The sequence below is a fragment of the Hemitrygon akajei genome, unplaced genomic scaffold, assembly GCF_048418815.1.
Source record: "Hemitrygon akajei unplaced genomic scaffold, sHemAka1.3 Scf000198, whole genome shotgun sequence".
Classification (NCBI taxonomy): Eukaryota; Metazoa; Chordata; class Chondrichthyes; order Myliobatiformes; family Dasyatidae; genus Hemitrygon; species Hemitrygon akajei.
Window position 1 is genome coordinate 276490 of NW_027332083.1, and position 14460 is coordinate 290949.

The 14460-nt window shown below is 48.1% G+C and overlaps 2 protein-coding genes across 2 annotated transcripts in view; one reads left to right on the top strand and one right to left on the bottom strand.

Annotated features, from left to right (window-relative positions):
* The window catches only part of LOC140724369 (CD209 antigen-like protein C), a 210839-nt gene extending 202615 nt beyond the window's left edge, over positions 1-8224 (bottom strand). The window contains exon 1 of the mRNA XM_073038813.1: positions 7324-8224. Coding sequence (XP_072894914.1) covers positions 7324-7453 — 130 coding nt within the window. The 5' untranslated portion in view covers positions 7454-8224. The remainder of the gene's footprint in view (positions 1-7323) is intronic.
* Positions 8225-14384: 6160 nt separating this feature from the next.
* LOC140724371 (uncharacterized) overlaps positions 14385-14460 on the top strand; it is a 167817-nt gene continuing 167741 nt past the window's right edge. The window contains exon 1 of the mRNA XM_073038815.1: positions 14385-14450. The gene's annotated coding sequence lies outside the window, so the exon portion shown is untranslated. The remainder of the gene's footprint in view (positions 14451-14460) is intronic.

A 14460-nucleotide genomic window follows, 5' to 3' on the forward strand; every position in this document is an offset into this window, starting at 1 on the left:
CTCCAAATTCAAAGCCTCAAGCTCTACGCTTGCCAACAACAGGACTCCAAATTCAAAGCCTCAAGCTCTACACTTGCCAACAACAGGACTCCAAATTCAAAGCCTCAAGCTCTGCACTTGCCAACAACAGGACTCCAAATTCAAAGCCTCAAGCTCTGCACTTGCCAACAACAGGACTCCAAATTCAAAGCCTCAAGCTCTGCACTTGCCAACAACAGGACTCCAAATTCAAAGCCTCAAGCTCTGCGCTTGCCAACAACAGGACTCCAAATTCAAAGCCTCAAGCTCTGCACTTGCCAACAACAGGACTCCAAATTCAAAGCCTCAAGCTCTACACTTGCCAACAACAGGACTCCAAATTCAAAGCCTCAAGCTCTGCACTTGCCAACAACAGGACTCCAAATTCAAAGCCTCAAGCTCTGCACTTGCCAACAACAGGACTCCAAATTCAAAGCCTCAAGCTCTGCACTTGCCAACAACAGGACTCCAAATTCAAAGCCTCAAGCTCTGCACTTGCCAACAACAGGACTCCAAATTCAAAGCCTCAAGCTCTGCACTTGCCAACAACAGGACTCCAAATTCAAAGCCTCAAGCTCTGCACTTGCCAACAACAGGACTCCAAATTCAAAGCCTCAAGCTCTGCACTTGCCAACAACAGGACTCCAAATTCAAAGCCTCAAGCTATGCACTTGCTAACAACAGGACTCCAAATTCAAAGCCTCAAGCTCTGCACTTGCCAACAACAGGACTCCAAATTCAAAGCCTCAAGCTCTGCACTTGCCAACAACAGGACTCCAAATTCAAAGCCTCAAGCTCTGCACTTGCCAACAACAGGACTCCAAATTCAAAGCCTCAAGCTCTGCACTTGCCAACAACAGGACTCCAAATTCAAAGCCTCAAGCTCTGCACTTGCCAACAACAGGACTCCAAATTCAAAGCCTCAAGCTCTACGCTTGCCAACAACAGGACTCCAAATTCAAAGCCTCAAGCTCTGCGCTTGCCAACAACAGGACTCCAAATTCAAAGCCTCAAGCTCTACGCTTGCCAACAACAGGACTCCAAATTCAAAGCCTCAAGCTCTACGCTTGTGAACAACAGGACTCCAAATTCAAAGCCTCAAGCTCTGCACTTGCCAACAACAGGACTCCAAATTCAAAGCCTCAAGCTCTGCACTTGCCAACAACAGGACTCCAAATTCAAAGCCTCAAGCTCTGCACTTGCCAACAACAGGACTCCAAATTCAAAGCCTCAAGCTCTGCACTTGCCAACAACAGGACTCCAAATTCAAAGCCTCAAGCTCTACGCTTGCCAACAACAGGACTCCAAATTCAAAGCCTCAAGCTCTGCGCTTGCCAACAACAGGACTCCAAATTCAAAGCCTCAAGCTCTACGCTTGCCAACAACAGGACTCCAAATTCAAAGCCTCAAGCTCTGCACTTGCCAACAACAGGACTCCAAATTCAAAGCCTCAAGCTCTGCACTTGCCAACAACAGGACTCCAAATTCAAAGCCTCAAGCTCTACGCTTGCCAACAACAGGACTCCAAATTCAAAGCCTCAAGCTCTGCGCTTGCCAACAACAGGACTCCAAATTCAAAGCCTCAAGCTCTACGCTTGCCAACAACAGGACTCCAAATTCAAAGCCTCAAGCTCTACGCTTGCCAACAACAGGACTCCAAATTCAAAGCCTCAAGCTCTGCACTTGCCAACAACAGGACTCCAAATTCAAAGCCTCAAGCTCTGCACTTGCCAACAACAGGACTCCAAATTCAAAGCCTCAAGCTCTACGCTTGCCAACAACAGGACTCCAAATTCAAAGCCTCAAGCTCTGCACTTGCCAACAACAGGACTCCAAATTCAAAGCCTCAAGCACTGCGCTTGCCAACAACAGGACTCCAAATTCAAAGCCTCAAGCTCTGCACTTGCCAACAACAGGACTCCAAATTCAAAGCCTCAAGCTCTGCGCTTGCCAACAACAGGACTCCAAATTCAAAGCCTCAAGCTCTGCACTTGCCAACAACAGGACTCCAAATTCAAAGCCTCAAGCTCTACACTTGCCAACAACAGGACTCCAAATTCAAAGCCTCAAGCTCTGCACTTGCCAACAACAGGACTCCAAATTCAAAGCCTCAAGCACTGCGCTTGCCAACAACAGGACTCCAAATTCAAAGCCTCAAGCTCTGCGCTTGTCAACAACAGGACTCCAAATTCAAAGCCTCAAGCTCTGCACTTGCCAACAACAGGACTCCAAATTCAAAGCCTCAAGCTCTGCGCTTGTCAACAACAGGACTCCAAATTCAAAGCCTCAAGCTCTGCACTTGCCAACAACAGGACTCCAAATTCAAAGCCTCAAGCTCTGCGCTTGTCAACAACAGGACTCCAAATTCAAAGCCTCAAGCTCTACGCTTGCCAACAACAGGACTCCAAATTCAAAGCCTCAAGCTCTGCACTTGCCAACAACAGGACTCCAAATTCAAACCCTCAAGCTCTACGCTTGCCAACAACAGGACTCCAAATTCAAAGCCTCAAGCTCTGCACTTGCCAACAACAGGACTCCAAATTCAAAGCCTCAAGCTCTGCACTTGCCAACAACAGGACTCCAAATTCAAAGCCTCAAGCTCTACGCTTGCCAACAACAGGACTCCAAATTCAAAGCCTCAAGCTCTGCACTTGCCAACAACAGGACTCCAAATTCAAAGCCTCAAGCTCTGCGCTTGCCAACAACAGGACTCCAAATTCAAAGCCTCAAGCTCTACGCTTGCCAACAACAGGACTCCAAATTCAAAGCCTCAAGCTCTGCGCTTGCCAACAACAGGACTCCAAATTCAAAGCCTCAAGCTCTGCACTTGCCAACAACAGGACTCCAAATTCAAAGCCACAAGCTCTACACTTGCCAACAACAGGACTCCAAATTCAAAGCCTCAAGCTCTGCACTTGCCAATGGCAGAACTCTGAACTCCTCTGCACTCGCCAACACAGGTCTCAAAACACCAGGCCAGGAACTCCGGTCCCGATGATTCGCAGAGCTAGTTGGTTACCATTGATCCTGAACTCCATGGAACAGGCAGATGACTCACTGATCTGGGGAGAGCACCAGCCATCGCCCTTGCTGGACTGCTGGATGTGTCCATGTTGGGTGGTGTTCAAATATGGAGCAGTGGCTCAGACTCCTGTCTGTTGTCTAATTCTCTGGTTGGCAATCAGTAGTGAGTGGTGAGCGGCAGGAGTCGGTGCTGGGCCCACAACTGTACGCAATATACATTAACAATCTGGAAGAGTGTGGTGTGTCTAAGTTTGCTGATGACACTAAGCTGAGTGGAAAAGCAAATTGTGCAGAAGATATGGAGAATCTGCAGGGAGATATAGATGGGTTAAGTCAGTGGCAAGGGTCAGGCAGATGGAGTACAATGTTGGTAAATATGAAGACATCCGCTTTGGGAAAAAAAATGGGAGAGCAGATTATTATTTAAATGGTAAAAATTGCAGAATGCTGTTGTGCAGAGGGACTGGGGAGTGCATGTGCATGAATCACAAAAGGCTGGTTTGCAGGAGCAGCAGACTATCAAGAAGGCAAGTTGACCTTCATTGCTAGGGGGATTAAATTTAAGAGCAGGGTGGTTATGCTGCAACTGTACAATGTACTGGTGAGGCTACACTGGAGTACTGCGTGCAGTTCTGGCCTCCTAACTTGAGGAAGGATAGACTGGCTTTGGAGGTGGTGCAGGGGAGGCTCACCAGGTAGATTTCAGAGGTGAGGGGGTTAGACTATGAGGAGAGGTTGAGACTGTACTCACTGGAATTCAGAAGAACGAGAGGAAATCTTATAGAAATATATAACATTATTAAAGTGATAGATAAGATTGTGCCAGGAAAGTTGTTTCCATTGGTAGGTGAGACTAGAACGAGGAGACATAGCCTCAAGATTTGGGGAGTAGATTTAAGACGGAGATGAGGAGGAACTGCTTTTCCCAGAGAGTGGTGAATCTGTGGAATTCTCTACCCAATGAAGCAGTAGAGGCTACCTCAGTAAATATATTTAAGACAAGATTGGATAGATTTCTGCATGGTAGGGGAATTAAGGGTGATGGGGAAAAGGCAGGTAGGAGGAGATGAGTCCATGGCCAGATCAGCCATGGTCTTATTGAATGGTGGAACAAGCTCGACAGGACAGTAGGCCGACTCCTGCTCCTATTTCTTATGTACTTATGCTGTAAATCCCCCACTACCCTCTCACCTGATCCCTAGGTCCTATCACTCTGCTCCCCAAAACCATTCCTTCAAACCTAAAAGCAAACATAACGCAGTCTGAGCCGTGACCTTGACAGAGACTCGGTGCCATGTCATACGTGTGTCATTTGAAAGCCTGCTCGCCGTAAACGGGCTGTGTTCCAGCCGTTGGCTCACCTTTGGGTAGCAGCTGGAGAGGAGGGGGGCGGGCGTGGGTCAGAGCAGTTGGCTGGGGAAACCTCCTGAGTGGCCTGGTCCTGGATCGAGCCCCAGGTGGCCATATAGGGCTCCTAGCTTCTTGCTAACGGTTCCTCAGCAGCCAGGACCCTTGCAGCAGGAGCAGGCATCAGGCTGGAAGAACTTCACAACACATGCCTTAGAGAGCGGAATTCACTGACAAGGATTGTCTCAATACAAGTCACCAAATAAAGTTATCAAAATGCAACAAAATGTCACAGAGCATAATGACCAAATCAATAAAATAGAAAATGGACTGAGTAAAGAGGTTGTAATTTCATCTACACTGTCCCATCACACACTCCCGGGGTCAGACTCAGAGTGAATCTCCCTCCACACCGTCCCATCACACACTCCCGGGGTCAGACACAGAGTGACTCTCCCTCCACACAGTCCCATCACACACTCCCGGGGTCAGACACAGAGTGAATCTCCCTCCACACCGTCCCATCACACACTCCCGGGGTCAGACTCAGAGTGAATCTCCCTCCACATCGTCCCATCACACACTCCCGGGGTCAGACACAGAGTGAATCTCCCTCCACATCGTCCCATCACACACTCCCGGGGTCAGACACAGAGTGAATCTCCCTCCACACCGTCCCATCACACACTCCCGGGGTCAGACACAGAGTGAATCTCCCTCCACACCGTCCCATCACACACTCCCTGGGTCAGACACAGAGTGAATCTCCCTCCACATTGTCCCATCACACACTCCCGAGGTCAGACACAGAGTGAATCTCCCTCCACATCGTCCCATCACACACTCCCGAGGTCAGACACAGAGTGAAGCTCCCTCCACACCGTCCCATCACACACTCCTGGGGTCAGACTCAGAGTGAAACTCCCTTCACACCGTCCCATCACACACTCCCGGGGTCAGACTCAGAGTGAATCTCCCTTCACACCGTCCCATCACACACTCCCGGGGTCAGACACAGAGTGAAACTCCCTCCACACCGTCCCATCACACACTCCCTGGGTCAGACTCAGAGTGAAACTTCCTCCACACCGTCCCATCACACACTCCCGGGGTCAGACTCAGAGTGAATCTCCCTTCACACCGTCCCATCACACACTCCCGGGGTCAGACACAGAGTGAAACTCCCTCCACACCGTCCCATCACACACTCCCTGGGTCAGACTCAGAGTGAATCTCCCTCCACACCGTCTCATCACACACTCCCAGGGTCAGACACAGAGTGAAGCTCCCTCCACACAGTCCCAACACACACTCCCGGGGTCAGACTCAGAGTGAATCTCCCTCCACACCATCCCATCACACACTCCCGGGGTCAGACACAGAGTGAATCTCCCTCCACACCGTCCCATCACACACTCCCGGGGTCAGACACAGAGTGAATCTCCCTCCACACTGTCCCATTACACACTCACGGGGTCAGACACACAGTAAATCTCCCTCCACACCATCCCATCACACACTCCCTGGGTCAGACTCAGACTGAATCTCCCTCCACATCGTCTCATCACACACTCCCGGGGTCAGACATAGAGTGAAGCTCCCTCCACACCATCCCATCACACACTCCCGGGGTCAGACACAGAGTGAATCTCCCTCCGCACCGTCCCATCACACACTCCCGGGGTCAGACACAGAGTAAATCTTCCTCCACACCATCCCATCACACACATCCGGGGTCAGACACAGATTGAAGCTCCCTCCACACTGTCCCATCACACACTCCTGGGGTCAGACACAGAGTGAAGCTCCCTCCACACCATCCCATCACACACATCCGGGGTCAGACACAGAGTGAATCTCCCTCCATACTGTCCCATTACACACTCCCCGGGGTCAGACACAGAGTGAATCTCCATCCACACTGTCCCATTACACACTCCCGGGGTCAGACACAGAGTGAAACTCCCTCCACACCGTCCCATCACACACTCCCGGGGTCAGACTCAGAGTGAATCTCCCTTCACACCGTCCCATCACACACTCCCGGGGTCAGACTCAGAGTGAATCTCCCTTCACACCGTCCCATCACACACTCCCGGGGTCAGACACAGAATGAATCTCCCTCCACACCGTCCCATCACACACTCCCGGGGTCAGACACAGAGTGAAACTCCCACCACACCGTCCCAACACACACTACCGGGGTCAGACTCATAGTGAGTCTCCCTCCGCACCGTCCCAACACACACTCCCGGGGTTAGATACAGAGTGAATCTCCCTCCGCACCGTCCCATCACACACTCCCGGGGTCAGACACAGAGTGAAGCCCCCTCCACACCATCCCATCACACACTCCCGGGGTCAGACACAGAGTGAATCTCCCTCCACACCGTCCCATCACACACTCCCAGGGTCAGACACAGAGCGAATCTCCCTCCACACTGTCCCATCACACACTCCCAGGGTCAGACACAGAGCGAATCTCCCTCCACACCGTCCCATCACACACTCCCAGGGTCAGACACAGAGCGAATCTCCCTCCACACTGTCCCATCACACACTCCCAGGGTCAGACACAGAGTGAATCTCCCTCCACACCGTCCCATCACACACTCCCGGGGTCAGACACAGAGTGAATCTCCCTCCACACCGTCCCATCACACACTCCCGGGGTCAGACACAGAGTGAATCTCCCTCCACACCGTCCCATCACACACTCCCGGGGTCAGACACAGAGTGAAGCTCTCTTTATATTGCCCCATTACACACACTTAGGACATCAGGTGGGTTTAGTCTACACTCCGTCCATTTAAGGACCGTCACTGGACCTTTTCCATCACTGGCCAACCATGGCCGATCCAGTTTCCATCACTTTGCGTCCAATGGCCGCCCTGTTTATTCCCTACCCTCAGCGCCTCACTCCGTGATCCGTACCTTCTTCCATCTCTTCCTCCATGCTGACGTTCTCTTCATCCTCAGCGGCCTGGACCCTCGTCTGCTCCCTTGTTTGTTGCCGGCGCCCCCCTGCGGGGGCCCATGCGTCATCCTCGTCTTCATCCGCCATGGAAGAAGCTTACAAGCTCTGCGCCCTTCCCGCCAACCCTGACCCGTTTACTCAATCCTTTCAGAGGACTTGTCCCATGCCTAGTTTATCTGGGATACTTGCTGAACCCAATTCCTTCCTGTTTAGCAGGCGTGTCAGCGTTCATCAGTTCAGGTTATCTGAGCGAACCATTCACCCAGTACCTGGTACATCGTCAAATGATTCTCCCAGTGAACACACGCTGGACAAGTTACCAGTTCTATCTTACAGATAGCAGCAAAATTCAGGGCTTAATGAATAATCGCTTTTCTCTGCCAAGCTTGACAGCCCATTCATGCCCTTTTTGAATCAAAATTAGGGAAACAGATCTGAAGCCCTGGATATTACAATGCCAAATACTCACATTTGAGTTTTTGCTTCCCCCTGCCAATTCAGGCAATGCTCGGCCTGTTGCTGCTTGAGAATTGGATTCATTTGTAGTTTTTAAATGGCCGTTTAATATTTGAGATTTCTCTGTATAATGTGCAGGATGTTTGATTAATACCTGTCCTGCTTACAGGAGTGATGAGTTGCTGAAAACTGATTAAACTATAAGCACCATTTACCGACCAGTTTTTGCGCTCAAACTGGACCGGTTCTTGAAAACTAATGGCTAAGTTATGAACTATTCAATTTGTTGTTTTCGAAATGAACTAACATTTTGGTAACGGTAAATTTAAAACTGATTTTCAATTAAATTTTAATTAATTTTAAATTAACATATTTACCTAATGAATTGTCAATTCATTAGATAAATACATTAAGTGATTACTTGTTATTCTGCTAAAATATTAACCATTTTTTATTAGCTTTGTAACTGAAATGTTAAGTATCTATTAACTGTCTCACATAAGATACTCAACAGCTAAATGTCTGGCAAATTATTAATATGCGTATCGTTAGCTAGTTTTGGCTTTCTACAAAACAAAACAGTGAATTATCTATGTTAGTTTATTTGAGAAATTCCTACTTAGATGGACTTGGACTGACAACTGTAGTGGATTAGTAATTAAAAGTTTTATGAATTGTTGGCATGGGATTCATTTCCTCTACGTGCACAAAAGTTATTTGTATTTTAAATCCAGCACACTGGGAAATCAAACAGCAACCTAAATGTTTACTATGTACAATGAGAAGAAAATTAACTATTTACCACGGAACTTGTTAAATCAGCAATTTTATAACATTTGTCAATGTTAGATAACTATTAACTTCCAGGTTAATGTACAGTTTAGATGAGTAAATTATTATATTTAATAAACATTCAAACTAAGTCAGTACTAAAATTATTTAACAGCAATTATTTTGCTTATATCCAATAAAGAATTGAATTAACTAGACTTTAAAGTTTATTGAATTAAATACAAACTCAAATACAATTATATAATATTCTTAATTATGTACAAGAAATTAATTTGTAATAAAATTTGTAATGCAAAATTAAGTTATCATTCCATTGTCAATTATGCTGATATTGCAAAATGTCAGTATCTTTGTGAGATTATGTCTTACATGTTGATCTTATACCAATCAAATTAGCATCTAATTATATTAAATACAACTAAAGATTTAAAGGTTTTTTAAATTGTCTTGTATTAAAATTAGAGATTGTTAATTATGTTAGTGTAGCAGATTTAATATCCTGCCAGATATTCAATATTCCACAATAAATTAATTAGGATGACACGAAGTTTAACAAAGTTGATTATCAACAATTTATTTTAACTAATTCAACATCAAACATTGAAACATTAAATTATTTAAGTAGCTATATTGCTTTCAAGGGATAATTTATTTATTAAAATGATTTATTGGATACAGTTGTTATTGCTTAAAGCTATTTATAGTAATTTTATTCCACCAGCTTTAATAACAAATAATAAAGAATGACTTATTTATATTCAATGGAAGTGAATTATTTGGCTTTAATAGCTGAATATATCAACTCACTACAAGCTATATGCTTTTCACAACTGCACTCTATGAAACTCCGAAGTAACAGGATTTAAAAGATTTGGTTCACACTAGAAATTAGTTGGATGGACAATCATGACAATTTTGCAATAAACAGATTAATTTAATTTATAAGTTAACTAAGTTTTGAGACAAAAGTTAAGATAGTTGTATCCAATAAAGTAGGACTAAATAAGGTTAAAAGCTGTACATGTTACTTACATACAACAGGTAAAATTACAACTTTGTAATTTTTGACCTAGTAGACTTAGACTAATATTAGATTTAATAGCTTAAAAAAACGTTTTAGAGGGGAGGTCAACAATAAATATGGGATTCAGTGGATAAATAGGATGATGCCCAATTCGATTGGGTGTTGAAGAAACCCGCAATTCAAACCTAAATTAAAGGTTTGAATAGCACCGGTTTCTCCAATAAACCGCAGTATTGGGTGCTGAATAACTCGAGTTAAGCCGAAGTGGGGGTTCAACAGAACCAGTTTGTCTAGCTAACAGTTGGGCTAACAATCGTGCAGACCAGATTAAGACTAAAATGGGGTTGAATTGGGCCAGTTTCCCTAGCAGAACAGTTGGACTGAGGGGAGGGGGGTGAAACTGAGCAGCTTCCCCAATAAGCAATGGGGTTAGGGCCTGGCAGGGTCGAGAAGAGCAATGAACCGCAGCACTGGGTGCCGAACAACTCGGGTTACGGCTCGATGAGGTCTGACCAGGACTGGTTGGTCCAGTGAACAGCTGGACTGGGGGTGAAATGGACTGGGAGGGTGTCTCCAGTGAACAGCTGGGCGGAGCAGAGTCAGACGGAATGGGGGGATCCGTTGGGTCTGAGAGTAAATATCCCAGCGCAGGGGGACTGACTGAAGAGCCCCAGACGGGGAGCGAGGGCGGCGGGGCCGATCGGGGCCTACCGCCGGCAGTAAAACGTCAACGTCTGCGCCTGCGCCTGCGCCTGCGCGCCGCGTTGCCCTGGCGACGGGAAAGAGGCGGGGCGAGAGAAGCGGGCCACTGCCGCCGGCGCGCCGCGTTGCCCTGGCGACGGGAAAGAGGCGGGGCGAGAGAAGCGGGCCACTGCGCCTGCGCGTCCCGTCTCCCCGCCCCCCGACCCCCGACCCGCGCGGGTAGTGGCAGAGGTGCCGCTGTTCAGACAAGTTGGAGGCTTTGCTCGCCGATCACAGAGGGAGTGCAAATGGCAGATTACAGAGCCCGGCCCCGGGGTGCAGATACGGAGATTGAAAATTCCTTATTGAAATGCGTGCATAGTTGAATGAAATGATTGTTACCCCAAATCCAATGCAGCCTACAGATACAAAAGCATATTGGAAACAATAAATGTAAATGCAAAACAACCCTACAGAACAGAGTGTAGAAGAAACGTGTATAGATTGATTGTATGGCGCTCGGTGATATGTAGAGGTGGTGGGGTTGAAGGTGTTGATCAGCCTGACATTTTGGGGAATATCACAGTTTTTGAGTCCTGGCATGGATGTGGCAAGGAGCCTCTTCCCTGATGGAAATGGGACAAGCAATCCACGAGCAGGGTGAACAAAATCCTTCATAGTATTGCTGGCCTTTTTCTGCCACCTTTCTGTATATTCAGTACTGTGCAAAAGTCTTGTGTACGTACGTACGTACACACACACACACACACACACACACACACACACACACACACACACACACACACACACACACACACACACACACACACACACACACACACACACACACACACACACACACACACACACACACACACACACACACACACACCTGCCCAGTATTGTATTTGTCAACGTGAAGTGGAGAGATATTTTGCAAATCTGACGGAGCAAAGGATTGATGAGTGTGGAGTGCTGTGGGAGCAGTGTGGGACAGGTGGTAGTGTTGGGCAGGGGTGGGGGGGGGGGTGGTTGCAGCAAAGTCATTTGATTCCAAACAATTGAGGATCTGAATGACTACACCAAGGTTGAAAAGATTTTATTAAAACAGCTGTAGATGAGTGTGTCCCCACAATATCGTTCGGGGTCTTCACCAATCAGAAGCCCCTCATGAACTGCGAAATCTGGAATTTGTTAAGAACCAGGTCTGAGACATTTAGGTTGAAGATGAAGAGTGCTACAAGAGGTGCAGGTATGATCTCCGTAAAGCCATCTCACTGGCCAAGTGGAGATTCCAGACCAGACTGGAATCAATGAGGGATGGTTAATAGCTGTGGCAGGGTTTGAATATTGTAAAATCCTTCAAAGCTAAATCTAGCAACATAGGGACAGCAGAGCTTCACTTCTAGATGAGCTCAATGCTTTCTATGCTCACTTTGCCCACCAGAACAGGGAGGTACCATTGTGCACCCTACATCTCCTGATGATTCTTTGGTCTCAGTATCTGAAGATGACGTGTGAGCTGCCTTCAGGAGAGTGAATCCAGGGAAAGCATCCGGTCCAGATGGAGTCCCTGGCTGAGTACTGAAGACCCATGCTGAACACCAGGCTGGTATTTTCAGAGATATCTTCAACCTCTCGCTCCACTTGCTTCAAGCAGACTGTACCGGTGCCCTGGAAAAGAGAGTGGTAACCAGCCTCAATGACTATTGCCCAGTGGCACTTACTTCCATGATGATGAAGTGTTTGGAGAGGCTGCTGTTGAAACATATCAGCTCCTGTCTGAATGGCAACTTGGATCAGCTCCAATTTGCCTACCGAAGCACCAGGGTTACAGCAGATGCCATCTCATTGGCTCTTCACACAACCCTGGAGCATACATCAGGAGGTTCTTTATTGATTACACCTTGGCATTTAACACCATCATCCCCTTAAAACTAATGAGTTAACTCCAAGACCTGGGCCTCAATACCCCTTGTGCGATTGGATCCTGGGTTTCCTCACTTGTAGATGCCAGTCAGTTCAAATTGGCAAAAGCATCTCCTTCACAATCCCCATCAGCACAGGAGCACCACAGGGATGTGTACTTAGCCACCTGCTCCACCCATGACCGTGGAGTAATGGACAGCTCCAACACCAGATACAAGTTTGCTGACCACACCACTGCGCTGGGCCATATCAGCGGGGGTGTTAAATCAGCATGCGGGAGGGAGATTGAAAACTTGGCTGAGTGGTATCATCACAACAACCTCTCACTCAATGTCAGTAAGAGCAATGAACTGATTGTAGGCTTCAGCAGAGGGAAGTCCATGAGCCAGTAATCGTCAGAGGTGGAGAGGGTCAGTAACTTTAAATTCCCGGGTGTCCCTATCTCAGAGGACCTGTCCCTTACACATCATATAAATATTATTGCTTAAGAAAGGACGACAGTGCCTCTACTTGCTCAGGAGTCTGTGGAGGTTTGGGATATCATTGAAAACCTGGGCAAACTTCTACAGATGTGTGGTGGAAAGTGTGCTGACAGGCTGCATTACGCCCTGGTACGGGAACACCAACGACTTTGAGTGGAAAATCCTACAAAAGGTAGTGGATTGGGCCCCGTACATCACGGGTAAAACCCTCCCAACCATTGAGCACATCTACAGGAAACATTGTCGCAGGAAAGCAGCGTCCTCCATCAGAGATCCTCACCACCCAGGCCACGCTCTTTTCTCACTGCTGCCATCAGGAAGAAGGTACAGTAGCCTCAGGACTCACACCACCAGGGTCAGGAACAGTTACTACCGCCCGAACATCAGGAAGAAGGTACAGGAGCCTCAGGACTCACACCACCAGGGTCAGGAACAGATACTACCCCCCGAACATCAGGAAGAAGGTACAGGAGCCTCAGGACTCACACCACCAGGGTCAGGAACAGTTACTACCCCCCGAACATCAGGAAGAAGGTACAGGAGCCTCAGGACTCACACCACCAGGGTCAGGAACAGATACTACCCCCCGAACATCAGGAAGAAGGTACAGGAGCCTCAGGACTCACACCACCAGGGTCAGGAAGAGTTACTACCCCCCGAACATCAGGAAGAAGGTACAGGAGCCTCAGGACTCACACCACCAGGGTCAGGAACAGATACTACCCCCCGAACATCAGGAAGAAGGTACAGGAGCCTCAGGACTCACACCACCAGGGTCAGGAACAGATACTACCCCCCGAACATCAGGAAGAAGGTACAGGAGCCTCAGGACTCACACCACCAGGGTCAGGAAGAGTTACTACCCCCCGAACATCAGGAAGAAGGTACAGGAGCCTCAGGACTCACACCACCAGGGTCAGGAACAGTTACTACCCCCTGAACATCAGGAAGAAGGTACAGGAGCCTCAGGACTCACACCACCAGGGTCAGGAACAGTTACTACCCCCCGAACATCAGGAAGAAGGTACAGGAGCCTCAGGACTCACACCACCAGGGTCAGGAAGAGTTACTACCCCCTGAACATCAGGAAGAAGGTACAGGAGCCTCAGGACTCACACCACCAGGGTCAGGAACAGTTACTACCCCCCGAACATCAGGAAGAAGGTACAGGAGCCTCAGGACTCACACCACCAGGGTCAGGAACAGTTACTACCCCCCGAACATCAGGCTCCTGAACAAAAGGGGATAGCGACTCTCATTCTACTGAGATTCCCACAACCGATGATCTCACTTCAAGGACTCTTTATCTTGTCATTTCATGCCCTCGTTATCTACTGCTATTTATTTACATTTGCATTTGTATATGTTCTCCCTCTTTGATTGCTCCTGCTTACGGTTACTATGATATAGATTAGCAGAGCATGCCCGCAGGTAGGTGACGTGCACGTGCTCCGACAATGCCAGACGGCGGCCAGAGCGCCATGACGTCATCGTCCTTTGGTGATGCAGCACGCACGGTGGGGACGTCCCCGCCTCCTCTCTCAAATCTAACCGCCAGTTTCCACCAGCTTCCCCCGCTCCGTCCCCGTGACGTGTCACCACCTCTCTGATTGGACCGTCCTACAACCCTTTTCTGACCGCCTCACTCCCGTGACGTCCGGCGATTGACGCGCCATCTGGTAGTTGAGCCTGACGCCCACCCGCTCTGTGACGTCAAGAGGTAACGTCAT